At 39.4% G+C, this 15,799-nt stretch overlaps 1 protein-coding gene across 1 annotated transcript in view; it reads right to left on the bottom strand.

The window, feature by feature from the left end:
- Positions 1-15,799, bottom strand: part of LOC128665768 (uncharacterized) — a gene marked incomplete in the record, with an annotated part of 268,831 nt that overhangs the window by 89,749 nt on the left and 163,283 nt on the right. Inside the window, 1 exon segment of the mRNA XM_053719962.1 lies at positions 2,602-2,675. Within this exon segment, the coding sequence (XP_053575937.1) occupies positions 2,602-2,667 (66 nt within the window).

Here is a 15,799-nt window from a genome sequence, read left to right as displayed (position 1 = left end):
TGCATATATAAACATTTATTGTGTGTGCAGACCTTATGTAATGTAGCACTTAATTACTGATATATACTGTGCATATATAAACATTTATTGTGTGTGCAGACCTTATGTAATGCAGCACTTAATTACTGATATATACTGTGCATATATAAACATTTATTGTGTGTGCAGACCTTATGTAATGCGGCACTTAATTACTGATATATACTGTGCATATATAAACATTTATTGTATGTGCAGACCTTATGAAATGTAGCACTTAATTACTGATATATACTGTGCATATATAAACATTTATTGTGTGTGCAGATCTTATATAATGCGGCACTTAATTACTGATATATACTGTGCATATATAAACATTCATTGTATGTGCAGACCTTATGTAATGTAGCACTTAATTACTGATATATACTGTGCATATATAAACAGTTATTGTGTGTGCAGACCTTTTGTAATGTGGTGCTTAATTACTGATATATACTGTGCATATATAAACATTTATTGTGTGTGCAGACCTTATGTAATGTAGCACTTAATTACTGATATATACTGTGCATATATAAACATTTATTGTGTGTGCAGACCTTATGTAATGCAGGACTTAATTACTGATATATACTGTGCATATATAAACATTTATTGTGTGTACAGATCTTATGTAATGCAGCACCTAATTACTGATATATACTGTGCATATATAAATATTTATTGTGTGTGCAGACCTTATGTAATACAGCACTTAATTACTGATATATACTGTGCATATATAAACATTTATTGTGTGTGCAGACCTTATGTAATGTAGCACTTAATTACTGATATATACTGTGCATATATATACATTTATTGTGTGTGCAGACCTTATGTAATGTGGCACTTAATTACTGATATATACTGTGCATATATAAACATTTATTGTGTGTGCAGACCTTATGTAATGCAGCACTTAATTACTGATATATACTGTGCATATATAAACATTTATTGTATGTGCAGACCTTATGCAATGCGGCACTTAATTACTGATATATACTGTGCATATATAAACATTTATTGTATGTGCAGACCTTATGTAATGTAGCACTTAATTACTGATATATACTGTGCATATATAAACATTTATTGTGTGTGCAGACCTTATGTAATGCGGCACTTAATTACTGATATATACTGTGCATATATAAACATTTATTGTATGTGCAGACCTTATGTAATGTAGCACTTAATTACTGATATATACTGTGCATATATAAACAGTTATTGTGTGTGCAGACCTTTTGTAATGTGGTGCTTAATTACTGATATATACTGTGCATATATAACATTTATTGTGTGTGCAGACCTTATGTAATGCAGCAATTAATTACTGATATATACTGTGCATATATAAACATTTATTGTGTGTGCAGACCTTATGTAATGTAGCACTTAATTACTGATATATACTGTGCATATATAAACATTTATTGTGTGTGCAGACCTTATGTAATGTAGCACTTAATTACTGATATATACTGTGCATATATAAACATTTATTGTGTGTGCAGACCTTATGTAATGTGCACTTAATTACTGATATATACTGTGCGTATATAAACATGTATTGTGTGTGCAGACCTTATGTAATGTGGCACTTAATTACGGATATATACTGTGCATATATAAACATGTATTGTGTGTGCAGACCTTATGTAATGTGGCACTTAATTACTGATATATACTGTGCATATATAAACATTTATTGTGTGTGCAGACCTTATGTAATGCAGCACTTAATTACTGATATATACTGTGCCTATATAAACATTTATTGTGTGAACAGACCTTATGTAATGCTGCACTTAATTACTGATATATACTGTGTATATATAAATATTTATTGTGTGTGCAGACCTTTAGTAATGCAGCACTTAATTACTGATATATACTGTGCATATATAAAATGTATTGTGTGTGCAGACCTTTTGTAATGTTATGCTTAAAGGGACAGTCTAGGCCAAAATAAACTTTCATGATTCAGATAGAGCATGTAATTTTAAACAATTTTCCAATTTATTTTTATCACCAATTTTGCTTTGTTCTCTTGGTATTCTTAGTTGAAAGCTTAACCTAGGAGGTTCATATGCTAATTTCTTAGACCTTGAAGACCACCTCTTTTCACAATGCATTTTAACAGTTTTTCACCACTAGAGGGTGTTAGTTCATGTATTTCATATAGATAACACTGTGCTCGTGCACGTGAAGTTATCTGGGAGCAGGCACTGATTGGCTAGACTGCAAGTCGGTCAAAAGAACTGAAATAAAGGGTCAGTTTGCAGAGGCTTAGATACAAGATAATCACAGAGGTTAAAAGTATAATATTATAACTGTGTTGGTTATGCAAAACTGGGGGATGGGTAATAAAGGGATTATCTATCTTTTAAAACAATAAAAATTCTGGTGTAGACTGTCCCTTTAATTGCTGATATATGCTGTGCATATATAAAGTAATTCACTACCCCATTTATACAAGCCTTAGTATCTCACCCTTACGGTAGGACCAAACTAAGTCCAACACTTAAAGGAAGTCATTGATCTTTCTCATTGGCTGAACACGCTTACCTTCTCATATTTGAGTATGATGTCCGCTCTTTCCTGGGCTATAATAGTCTCAATATCTTGCCTCATGTCAGAGCCTACAAGAGAAAATAACATTGTTATTATATTTTTTCTTAAAGAGGGAAGAAATGAATCTGAACACTGAATGTAAAATCACAGAATTAAATATTATTTACACAGTTGTGTATAAATATAAATGACATGCTAGCATCAGTACACACTGATCTCTCTAATACAACACCATGCTATCATCTGGGGATAATACACTAACATCTCAAATTCACCGCTTTAACACCTAGATTGCAAGTTTTGCGTTAGAGGCTGTGCGGTGCTAACGAGCAGTTTATGCTCACCGCTCACTTACAGACAGCGCTGGTATTACGGGTTTTTACAAAAACGGCGTTAACCGCAAAAAAAGTGATCGTAGAGCAAAATTTACTGGTAAGCTGGTTGAACGTGCTTGTGCACGATTTCCCCATAGGAATCAATGGGGGAGAGCCGGCTGAGAAAAAACCTAACACCTGCAAAAAAGCAGTGTTTAGCTCCTAATGCAGCCCCACTGATTCCTATGGGGAAAATACATTAATGTCTACACCTAACACCCTAACATGAACCCCGAGTCTAAACACCCCTAATCTTACACTTATTAACCCCTAATATGATGCCCCCGACATCGCCGACACCTACATTATATTATTAACCCCTAATCTGCCGCTCCGGACACCGCCGCCACCTACATTATACTTATGAACCCCTAATCTGCTGCCCCCAACATTGCCGACACCTACATTATATTTATTAACCCCTAATCTGCCGCCCCCAATGTCGCTGCAACGTAACTACACTTATTAACTTCTAATCTGCCGCCCCCAACGTCGCTGCCACTATATTAAAGTTATTAACCCCTAAAACTAAGTCTAACCCTAACCCCCCTAACTTAAATATAATGATATAACTAATAGTTACATTGTATTTAGCTTAGGGTTTATTTTTTATTTTACAGGCAAGTTTCTATTTATTTTAACTAGATAGAATAGTTATTAACTATTTAATAACTACCTAGTTAAAATAAATACAAATTTACCTGTAAAATAAAACCTAACCTAAGTTACAATTACACCTAACACTACACTATAATTAAATGACTTACCTGATCTAATCCCCCTAACAAAATAAAAAAGCCCCCCAAAATAAAAAGGCCCTACCCTAAATTACAAATAGCCCTTAAAAGGGCCTTTTGCGGGGCATTGCCCCAAAGTAATCGGCTCTTTTACCTGTAAAAAAAAGTACAAATCCCCCTCAACATTAAAACCCACCACCCACACAACCAACCCTACTCTAAAACCCACCCAATACCCCCTTAAAAAAGCCTAACACTAACCCCTTGAAGATCACCTTACTGGGAGAAGTCTTCACCCAACCGGGCCGAAGTCCTCAACAAAGCCGGGAGAAGTCTTCATCCAAGCCGGGCGAAGTGGTCCTCCAGACGGGCAGAAGTCTTCATCCAGACGGCATCTTCTATCTTCATCCATCCGCCGCGGAGCGGGTCCATCTTCAAGACATCCGGCGCGGAGCATCCTCTTTTATCGAAGTCTTCTTACTAAATGACGGTTCCTATAAGTGACGTCATCCAAGATGACGTCCCTTCAATTCCGATTGGCTGATAGAATTCTATCAGCCAATCGGAATTAAGGTAGAAAAAAAACCAATAGCCAATAGAATGCCAGCTCAATCCTATTGGCTGATTGGATCAGCCAATAGGATTGAAGTTCAATCCTATTGGCTGATTGCATCAGCCAATAGGATTTTATTACCTTAATTCCGATTGGCTGCTAGAATTCTATCAGCCAATCGGAATTGAAGGGACGCCATCTTGGATGACGTCACTTAAAGGAACCGTAATTTAGTAAGAAGACTTCGATGGAAGAGGATGCTCCGCGCCGGATGTCTTGAAGATGGACCCGCTCCGCGGCGGATGGATGAAGATAGAAGATGCCGTCTGGATGAAGACTTCTATCCGTCTGGAGGACCACATCGCCCGGCTTGGATGAAGACTTCTCCCGGCTTTGTTGAGGACTTCGGCCCGGTTGGGTGAAGACTTATCCCGGTAAGGTGATCTTCAAGGGGTTAGTGTTAGGGTTTTTTAAGGGGGTATTGGGTGGGTTTTAGAGTAGGGTTGGTTGTGCGGGTGGTGGGTTTTAATGTTGGGGGGGGATTTGTACTTTTTTTTACAGGTAAAAGAGCTGATTACTTTGGGGCAATGCCCTGCAAAAGGCACTTTTAAGGGCTATTTGTAATTTAGTGTAGGGTAGGGCTTTTTTTTATTTTGGGGGGGCTTTTTATTGTGTTAGGGGGATTAGATTAGGTGTAATTAGTTTTAAAATCTTGTAACTTGTTTATTATTTTCTATAATTTAGTGTTGTTTTTTCTACTTTAGATAATTTTATTTAATTGTATTTAATTTAGGTAAGTCATTTAATTATAGTGTAGTGTTAGGTGTAATTATAACTTAGGTTAGGTTTTATTTTACAGGTACTTTTGTATTTATTTTAGCTAGGTAGTTATTAAATAGTTAATAACTATTTAATAACTATTCTACCTAGTTAAAATAAATAGAAACTTGCCTGTAAAATAAAAATAAACCCTAAGATAGCTACAATGTAACTATTAGTTATATTGTATCTAGCTTAGGGTTTATTTTATAGGTAAGTATATAGTTTTAAATAGGAATAGTTATTTTTATTTAGATTTATTTAAATTACATTTAAGTTAGGGGGTGTTAGGGTTAGACTTAGATTTAGGGGTTAATAACTTTAATATAGTGGCGGCAACGTTGGGGGCGACAGATTAGGGGGTTAATAAAATTTAACTAGTGTTTGCGAGGCGGGAGTGCGGCGGTTTAGGGGTTAATATATTTATTATAGTGGTGGCGATGTCCGATTCGGCAGATTAGGGTTTAAAATTTTTATTATAGTGTTTGTGATGTGGGAGGGCCTCGGTTTAGGGGTTAATAGGTAGTTTATGGGTGTTAGTGTACTTTTTAGAACTTTAGTTAAGAGTTTTATGCTACAGCGTTGTAGTGTAAAACTCTTAACTACTGACTTTTAAATGCGGTATCAGTCTTGACAGGAGAGGATCTACCGCTCACTTTTTGTCAGACTCGTAATACCGGCGCTATGCAAGTCCCATTGAAAATATAGGATACACAATTAACGTAAGTGGATGGCCAAAAAAGTGAGCGGTACACCTGTACCTGCAAGACTCGTAATACCAGCGGGCGTTAAAAAGCAGCGTTGGGACCGGCCAACACTGCTTTTTAAGCCTAACGCCAAACTCGTAATCTAGCCGTAAGTTAGTGAGTCTGCTTAATAGGTAAATTATATTAACCCTCTAGGGAGGTCTCTAAACATTTTTTGTGTGTGCAGACCATTTGTAATGCAGCACTTAATTACTGATATATACTGTGCATATATAAACATTTATTGTGTGTGCAGACCTTATGTAATGCAGCACTTAATTACTGATATATACTGTGCATATATAAACATTTATTGTATGGGCAGACCTTATGTAATGCAGCACTTAATTACTGATATATACTGTGCATATATAAACATTCAATGTGTGTGCAGACCTTATGTAATGTAGCACTTAACTGATATATACTGTGCATATATAAACATTTATTGTTTGTGCAGACCTTTTGTAATGTAGCACTTAATTACTGATATATACTATGCATATATAAACATTTATTGTGTGTGCAGACCTTATGTAATGTAGCACTTAATTACTGATATATACTGTGCATATATAAATATTTATTGTGCGCGCAGACCTTATGTAATGCAGCAATTAATTACTGATATATACTGTGCATATATAAACATTTATTGTGTGTGCAGACCTTTTGTAATGTAGCACTTAATTACTGATATATACTGTACATATATAAACATGTATTGTGTGTGCAGACCTTATGTAATGTGGCACTTAATTACTAATATATACTGTGCATATATAAACATTTATTGTGCGCGCAGACCTTATGTAATGCAGCACTTAATTACTGATATATACTGTGCATATATAAACATTTATTGTGTGTGCAGACCTTATGTAATGTAGCACTTAATTACTGATATATACTGTGCATATATAAACATTTATTGTGTGTGCATTTTGTAATGCAGCACTTAATTACTGCTATATACTGTGCATATATAAACATTTATTGTATGGGCAGACCTTATGTAATGCAGCACTTAATTACTGATATATACTGTGCATATATAAACATTCAATGTGTGTGCAGACCTTATGTAATGTGACATATAATTACTGATATATACTGTGTATATATAAACATTTATTGTATGGGCAGACCTTATGTAATGCAGCACTTAATTACTGATATATACTGTACATATATAAACATTTATTGTGTGTGCAGACCTTATGTAATGCAGCACTTAATTACTGATATATACTGTGCATATATAAACATTTATTGTGTGTGCAGACCTTATGTAATGCAGCAGTTAATTACTGATATATACTGTGCATATATAAACATTTATTGTGTGTGCAGACCTTATGTAATGCAGCACTTAATTACTGATATATACTGTGCATATATAAACATTTATTGTGCGCGCAGACCTTATGTAATGCAGCACTTAATTACTGATATATACTGTGCAGATATAAACATTTATTGTGTGTGAGGACCTTTGTAATGCGGCACTTAATAACTTAATTTACTTTGCATAAATTAATAAAAGTGAAACACATTTTGTATTTTCAAATAAATGCAAAGAATACATCAAAATAAGTTTTAAAAAAAAAACCCACTTCATCCATATTGCTTGGAACGTACGACATGCTCTAATAAATTAGCGAAATTAGTGTGCAGCATTGTATAAATTTTGTTTTTATAATCTTTGTATTTAATAAATGTTCTTACCTTATTTTTTCAGCTACTTTATTAAAATAATTTGATTACAATTAGGTGGGATTTTTTAAAACAGTTATTCCCCCCCAGCATTGGTCTTGCCACTAAGCCATTTCGTTTCCAGATGATAACATGAACTCTGAGATGTTCTAATATTTGGCTACCGAAGCTTGGACGGCTGAGAGTCTATTATACACAACTGTCTGGAACTGAACCAAGGGAGACAATTTCCTTCTAGTCTGTGATCCATCAAAGTGAGGAATCCAGAAACCTCAAGCACAAAAAAAGCTTTCAGGAAACTGTGACCACATGAATCTTTACAATGAGGTCACCTTGATCCCACCAAACCAAAGCGCACCAGACTTGAGTCATGGTCATTGGGTAGTTATGGTATTTTAAAGTCTACCCCTTTCTCACAAACTAAAGAAGTTATTATTATTAAAATATTATAAAACCGTACAATAAAGAATGATTTTAAACAACTGTATATGATGAGTCATGACAAAACAAATTAAATGCACTCACTCTCCAAAACAAAGCTTTTCAACATATAAAAAATAAATAAAAAATTATGCTTACCTGATAAATGTATTTATTTCTTGACACGGTGAGTCCACGGATCATCATCAATTACTGTTGGGAATATCACTCCTGGCCAGCAGGAGGAGGCAAAGAGCACCACAGCAAAGCTGATAAAGTGAATGTAAATTTTGATGCTAAAGTGCCCGGTTTTTAAAAATTCGATTAAAAATAGGGGCACTTTAATTCATCAAAATTTAGATTTCACTCCTGTTGTGAAAAAAAACCTTACCTTTTAATCTTCACAGCAGCTCCAGCTTCCTCCACCCATTGCAAAGCCTCTTCCTGGGTCTAAAATGAGGAATCCGGCTTCCTCCAATCACGGCGTTGAATCAGACACTGATTCCCCCGGGGGGGGGGGGGGGAACCTGTGATTGGAGGATGACCTATCCATCATTTCTGACATCAGAAATGGCTTGCGACAACCGGAGGAAGCTGGAGCTGCTGTGAAGATTAAAAGGTAAGGTTTTTTCACAACAGGAGTAAAATGTAAATTTTTATGAATTAAAGTGCCCCTGTTTTTAATCAAATTTTTAAAAACCAGGCACTTAAGCATCAAAATTTACATTCACTTTAAGTATCACTTCCCTTCCTACAAGCCCCAGTCATTCGACAAAGGAAAAGGAAAGGAAACAACACAAGGTGCAGTGGTGCCTGAGGTTGATATAGCAAAAAACTGTCTAAAAAAAAAGGGGGGTGTGGACTCACCAGATCAATAAAGAAAGAAATTTATCAGGTAAGCATAAATTTTGCTTTCTTTTTAATGACACAGTGAGTTCACGGATCATCATAAATTACTGTTGGGAATCAATACCAAAGCCAGAGGACACAGATGATACGGGAAGGACAAGACAAGTAACCTAAACAGAAGGCACGACCTCTTGCAGAACCTTTCTCCCAAAAGAAGCCTCAGCCGAAGCAAAAGTATCACATTTTTTAAATTTTCAAAAAGTATGTAAAGTGGACCAAGTTGCAGCCTTGCAAATCTGTTCCACAGAAGCTTCATTTTTGAAAGCCCAGGAAGAAGAAACAGCCCTCGTGGAATGAGCTGTGATTCTCTCAGGAGGTTGCTGTCCAGCAGTCTCATAGGCCAAACGAATAATACTCTTCAGCCAAAATGAAAGAGAAGTAGCCATAGCTACAAACAAAGTCAAAGACTGACAAAAGTCCTTAGTCGCCTGTAAGTAGAATTTTAGAGCACGCACAACATCTAGATTGTGCAACAAACACTCCTTATGACAAGAAGGATTAGGACACAAAGAAGGAAAAACTATTTCCTGATTAATATCCCTGTCCGAAACAACCTTAGGAAGGAAACTTAACTTCGTACGAAGAACCACCTTATCAGAATGAAAGCTAAGATAAGGAGAATCACATTGCAGTGCCGAGAGTTCTGAGACTCTCCGGGAAGAAGAAATAGCAACAAGAAATAAAACCTTCCAAAGATAATCTCTTAATATCTAAGGAATGCATAGGCTCAAACGGAGCCTGTTGTAAAACTTTAAGAACAAGGTTCAGACTCTATGGAGGAGTAACAGGTTTAAACACAGGCCTAATTCTGACCAAGGCCTGACAAAAGGACTGCACATCTGGCATATCAGCCAGACGCTTGTGCAACAAAATAGAGAATGCAGAGATCTGACCCTTCAGAGTACTTGCAGACAAACCCTTCTCCAGACACTCTTGGAGAAAGGCCAATATCCTAGGAATCCTCCCTCTACTCCAAGAGTAGCCTCTGGAATCACACCAATACAGATATTTATGCCATACCTTATGGTAAATCCTTCTAGTTACAGGCTTGCAAGCCTGGAACAAGGTCTCAATGACCGATTTAGGAAATCCATGCTTAGATAAGATTAAGCGTTCAATCTCCAAGCAGTCAGCTTCAGAGAAACGAGATTCGGATGAAGGAAGTCCCCTTAAGAAGGTCCTTCCTCAGAGGAAGTCTCCAAGGTGGAAAAGGTTACATTTCCACTAGGTCTGCACACCAAATCCTGTGAGTCCATGCCGGTGCTATGAGAATCACCGACGCCCTCTCCTGCTTGAACCGAGCAATGACTCGCGGAAGGAGAGTGAACGGAGGAAACAGGTATGCTAGACTGAAATTCCAAGGAACCGCCAGAGCATCTATCAAAACGGCCTGTGGATCCATTGACCTCTAACCGTACTTCTGGATGTTGACACTCTGCAAGATGCCATGCGATCCAGCTCCGGCCACCCCTATTTGAGGGTCAAGTTGGAAAACACCTCTGGATGGAGTTCCCACTCCCCGGGATGAAAAGTCTGCCTGCTCAGAAAATCCGCTTCCCAATTGTCCACTCCTGGAATGTGGTTCGCAGATAGACAGCAGTTGTGGGTCTCCGCCCACTGAATCATTTTGGACACCTCTGACATGGCCAAGGAACTCCGAGTTCCTCCCTGGTGGTTGATGTAAGCCACTAATGTAATGTCCAACTGGAACCTGATAAACCGGGCTAAAGCTAACTGAGGTCAGGCCAGTAGAGCATTGAAGATTGCTCTCAGCTCTAGGATGTTTATGGGGAGAACCGACTCTTCCTGAGTTCATAGACCCTGAGCCTTCAAAGAACCCCAGACTGCTCCCCAACCCAGTAGGCTGGCATTCTTGGTCACAAACACCCAAGTAGGTCTGCGGAAGCAGGTTCCCTGGGAGAGGTGTTCCTGAGATAACCACCATGGAAGAGAGTCTTTTGTCACCTGATCCAGATCTATTCGAGGAGACAGACCCGCATAGTCCCCGTTCCATTGACTTAGCATGCATAACTGCAGAGCCCTGAGATGGAACCGAGCGAACGGGATGATGTCCATGGAAGCCACCATCAGACCAATTACCTCCATACACTGAGCCACTGATGGCCGAAGAGAGGACTGAAGGGCAAGGCAAGATTTGAAAATCCTTGCTTTTCTGACCTCTGTCAGAAATATCTTCAACGATATGGAATCTATTATGGTCCCTAAGAATACTACCCTTGTAGCTGGAACCACATAACTTTTTCCCAGATTCACTTTCCATCCGTGGGAGCGAAGAAAAGACAACAAGATCTCTGTATGAGAGTTTGCTTGTTGAAAAGGCGGCGCCTGAACCAGAATGTCGTCCAGATAGGGTGCCACTGCAATGCCCGAGACCGGAACACTGCCAACAGAGCCCCCAGGACCTTTGAGAAATTTCTGGGAGCTGTGGCAAGGCTGAATGGAAGAGCCACAAACAAAGTGCTTGTTTAGAAAAGTGAATCTCAGAAACTTGTGATGATCCTTCTGGATGGGAACATGAAGGTACGCATCCTTCAGGTCTATTGTCGTCATGAACTGACCCTCTTGAACCAAGGGAAGAATGGAACGTATAGTTAACATCTTGAAGGACGGTACTCTGAGGAACTTGTTTAGAAATTTCAGATCTAAAATAGGCCTGGAGGTCCCCTCTTTTTTGGGAACCATGAACAGATTGGAATAGAATCCCAGACCCTGTTCCTGTGTTGGGACTGGAACTATTACTCCCAAGGCGGACAGATACTGGACACAATGTAAGTACGCCTCTCTTTTTATCTGGTCTACAGATAATCTTGAGAGGAGCAACCTGCCTCTAGGAGGAAAAGACTTGAACTCTAATTTGTACCCCTGGGATACGATGTCCACTGCCCAGGCATCTGGGACATCTCTTATCCAGGCTTGAACGAATTGACAAAGTCTGCCCCCTACTGGATCCACTCCCGTATCGGGGGCTGACCCTTCATGCTGACTTGGAGTCAGCTGTGGGTTTCTTGGACTGCTTCCCCTTGTTCCAAGAATGACTAGGCTTCCAGGAGGACTTGGATTGCTCTTGCTTGGAGGATGGAGGGGGAGGGACTACCTCTAAAGTTACGAAAGGAATAAAAATTACTCTGACGTCCTTTCTGCTTATTCTTTTAATCCTGAGGAAGAAAAGATCCCTTTCCTCTTGTGATATCTGAAATTATTTCAGCCAAGCCAGGCCCAAAGAAGGTCTTACTCTTGTAGGGAATCACTAAGAGCTTGGACTTAGATTAAACATCCGCAGACCAGGACTTCAACTATAAGGCTCTGCGAGCTAGAACTGCAAAAAACAGACATTTTTGCTCCCAACTTAATGACTTGTAAGGAAGCATCCGTAATAAAGGAATTGGCTAATAGCCCTAATACTGTGCTGTATCTCCTCAAGAGGAGTATCTGTCTGAATGGAATCGAACAAGGCATCAAACCAGTAGGCTGCCGCGCTGGTGACAGTGGCAATACACACTGCAGTGCGCCATTGGAGACCCTGGTGAACATACATTTTCTTTAGCAATGCCTCCAGCTTCTTATCCATTGGATCCTTAAAAGAAAAACTATCCTCTATGGGAATAGTGGTCCTCTTAGCCAAAGTGGAGATCGCCCCTTCCACCTTAGGGACCGTCTGCCACGACTGCTTAACTGAGTCCACTAATGGAAACATTTTCTTGAAAATTGGAGATGGAGAAAATGAAATTCCAGTTCTCTCCCATTCCTGTGCAATAATCTCTGTAGCATGGTCTGGTACAGGGATTACCTCCACCGCGGAGGTAAAATCAAAGTACTTGTTCAGCTTACTAGACTTCTTAGGGTTGACTATGACAGTCGCATCGGAGTCATCCAGGGTAGCCAAAACCTTCTTAAGTAACAGACGGAGGTATTCCAGCTTAAATCAGAAGGACACAACTTCAGCATCAGAAGAAGGAATTATACTGTCTGAGTCTGAGATTTCCCCCTCAGACGCTACCGAAGTGTCTTCCCCCTCAAACTTCTGAGAGGAAGCACCCTGAGTAGCCACCACTGGATCAGAAACCTTACTCACTGATTCTTTAAATTTCCTTTTGCGCTTTCCCTGCAGCATGGGAAAAGCAGACGGCGCCTCAGATACCGCAGAGGATATTTGGGTAGCAATGTCTTGCAAAGTAACTCCAACCGGAGCGTGAGAGGAAACGCAGGGCACTGCATGTGTCGACGGAAAAAATTGGGACGCTTGAGGGGAAAGCTGCGGCATATCTGCAACAGGAGACACCTGAACAGTATCATCCTTAGCTAATAGAGGCTCAGTATCAAAAAAAGTCTATCCCTGTAACACAAAGTTCTTTCAATACATGAAGAAGAAAAAGGTACTGGCGGTTCCACCTGGGAGTCAAAACACAAACTACATGTAACACTTTGCAAGGTCTCCTGATCCATCTTTATTCCCAATAAGGACAATAAAAGAGAGAAAAAAACAAAAACAGTTTTTTATTTCACCACAATACTGCACCTTTAAATTTTTAATTTGTTAAAAAGAAAAACGGGGCAGCGATCCTTATTATAACCCCCAGGGACCTACTGCACCTCAGCACTCGTGCTGAGGTGCCTACCTGTCCTGCTGACGAAACTTTTATAGAGATGATCCGGCTCCGACTTCGGAACTGCGATGAACACTTGCGCTTTCCCAGTCGACTAATTGAATTTTACTTCTACAGCAGAGAGTCGCTGAAAGCAATAGTGTCACAACTCCTGAACTGAAAGTGAGTCCGGAAGCGCGCGAAAATGACTGCCGCCTCTGAAGGGAGCCGTCTCTCTATATTCAGGGGCGGTCCCGGCAGCCATTATGATCTAGCAGAGCCGTTTCAGATAATGCCGTAAATTTTTACAGTTAAAGAAAACAGCATACTGAGGACAGATACTGAGCCCAAATTAAAGTTTGAAAAAAAACACTCCCCATCATCCACAGTGCCTGCTTTATCTGCCTGTGCAATTAACCCTTAGTAGGAGCAATGGTGCACACGTCCCTATGCAGCTTTAACTGTTGAAGTGCCAGATTTTCCCCATATTAAAGAAAAATATTTTTGGCACTTACCTGAACTTCAATCTGTCCGGCAGAAGGACAGCTCACCTGGTTTGAGAGGATGCCATTCCCCACATGGACCTGTGGAGAAAGAAAGATCACAGTAAGCTTACTCAGGCTTTCTGAATAGGGCAGCAAAACTGTTGAGAAAACGACAGTGAGGATTGTACCTCACAAGTTCCCAATTGCTTAAAAGCCACCACTGCCCTACTGAAGAGACTGACGTGGGGTACGGCTAGACCCAATGAAAGATCAGAGCAACCTACTCTGCTTTAAAATAATAAAATCTTAATTGAAGTAACGTTTTCAGACACCAAAAACTTCACCTCCTCCTTGCACCGCAGGTAAAGAGAATGACTGGGGTTTGTGGGAAGGAAAGTGATACTTAAGAGCTTTGGTGCTCTTTGCCTCCTCCTGCTGGCCAGGAGTGATATTCCCAACAGTAATTGATGATGATCCGTGGACTCACTGTGTCATTAGAAAGAAATGTATATTTTGATTGTTCAGAAATCGTGTCAATTGACAACCCACTAGCTGAAATCAAAACAAACAATCCTGAGACAACTGCATGAGTACCCAAACATTGAAGGCAATAACAACTCTTTTTTGTACCTCTGTGCCTGCCGTAGGTCCATTTGTGACATAGACTGCTACAACTGCACATGCGCATCGGCAGGTATGCGCACCAAGCACCTACCCAGGTAGATCAACGTGATAGGACTCGGTAGACCCACAGTGGGTTTGGAAAAGCCTTACTTTTACAGTTGAAATGATAAAAAAACATGGAGATATGATAATAGCAAGTATTTGATGATATTTATGAATTGCTTCCATCTTTTAAATACAGTTTATATCACTAATTATTAAAATCACACAGCTCTCACTACACTATGTTTAGACTCTGTTGTCCCCTAAAGACAAAGCTTCTCTGCTTGAGAACCTGTCCGTCTGCTGCTTACAAAATGCTTCTTTGAAGTCAGCTGCGGAGCGCTAATGCAGCTAAGTAGCGCAGTAGCCTCTGTGCAAGTAAAAGCACAGTTATTCACGCTAAGTGATCACTATTACCAAAGTGACCACCTGGCTACTAAAACTTATATAGGGCTTTAAGAAGGCCATAGGGGCTTTAAAACAAGGGGCCTTGCGGGTCTCAAGGCCTTATTGGTGGCCTTATAGAGGGGCATTTACATCTTGTGCTTAAAATGTGTGTACTTTTATTTATTTATTTTAATTTTAAGTGTTTGTACTAAACCCCAAAAACGTTACCTTTCAAATGGTGGGTCTTCAAGGTTCCTAGGGTTTAAGATAGCTAAGATTAAGGGGTTTGAACACCAACCCCTCCATCCCGCACCCTTAAGCCCTTTTCATCTTCCCGGCAGTTCCAGTTTTCCAAAAGTTGGCGATGTCACCACAAACGTGTGGTAACGTCACTGGAATCCCCAGATTCAATGGACAATGCAAGAGCCCTAGAACATCACGGGTTAGGTAAAAGTGCGGGGGGGGGGGGGGGATGAGCACTTAAAGTACCCTAACCCCGAGCATAATAACATGTGGTAACCATCCTCAGTAAATACATTGTGCAGATGATGACTATATGTGGTCATGAGCAAGTAAAGGGTTAAATAATTCCGAGGGTAGACCCTGCAAGTGTCTGCGTGGTTTCTCACATGTGGTCTGCCGAAGGCTTGCTTATCGGGACCTAAGTGTTCAGCCCTATACAGAGGTTGCACATAATCAGAAAGAATAGTGCAAACATTACAAACTGTAAAGTATTTTCTCTTAAAAACCTTTGTTGCCAGAAATTTCTCCTACTT

This window comes from Bombina bombina, chromosome 7 (assembly GCF_027579735.1).
Source record: "Bombina bombina isolate aBomBom1 chromosome 7, aBomBom1.pri, whole genome shotgun sequence".
NCBI classification, from domain to species: Eukaryota; Metazoa; Chordata; class Amphibia; order Anura; family Bombinatoridae; genus Bombina; species Bombina bombina.
The sequence above is the reverse complement of the archived record's forward strand: the minus strand, read 5'-3'. Positions and strand labels throughout refer to the sequence as shown.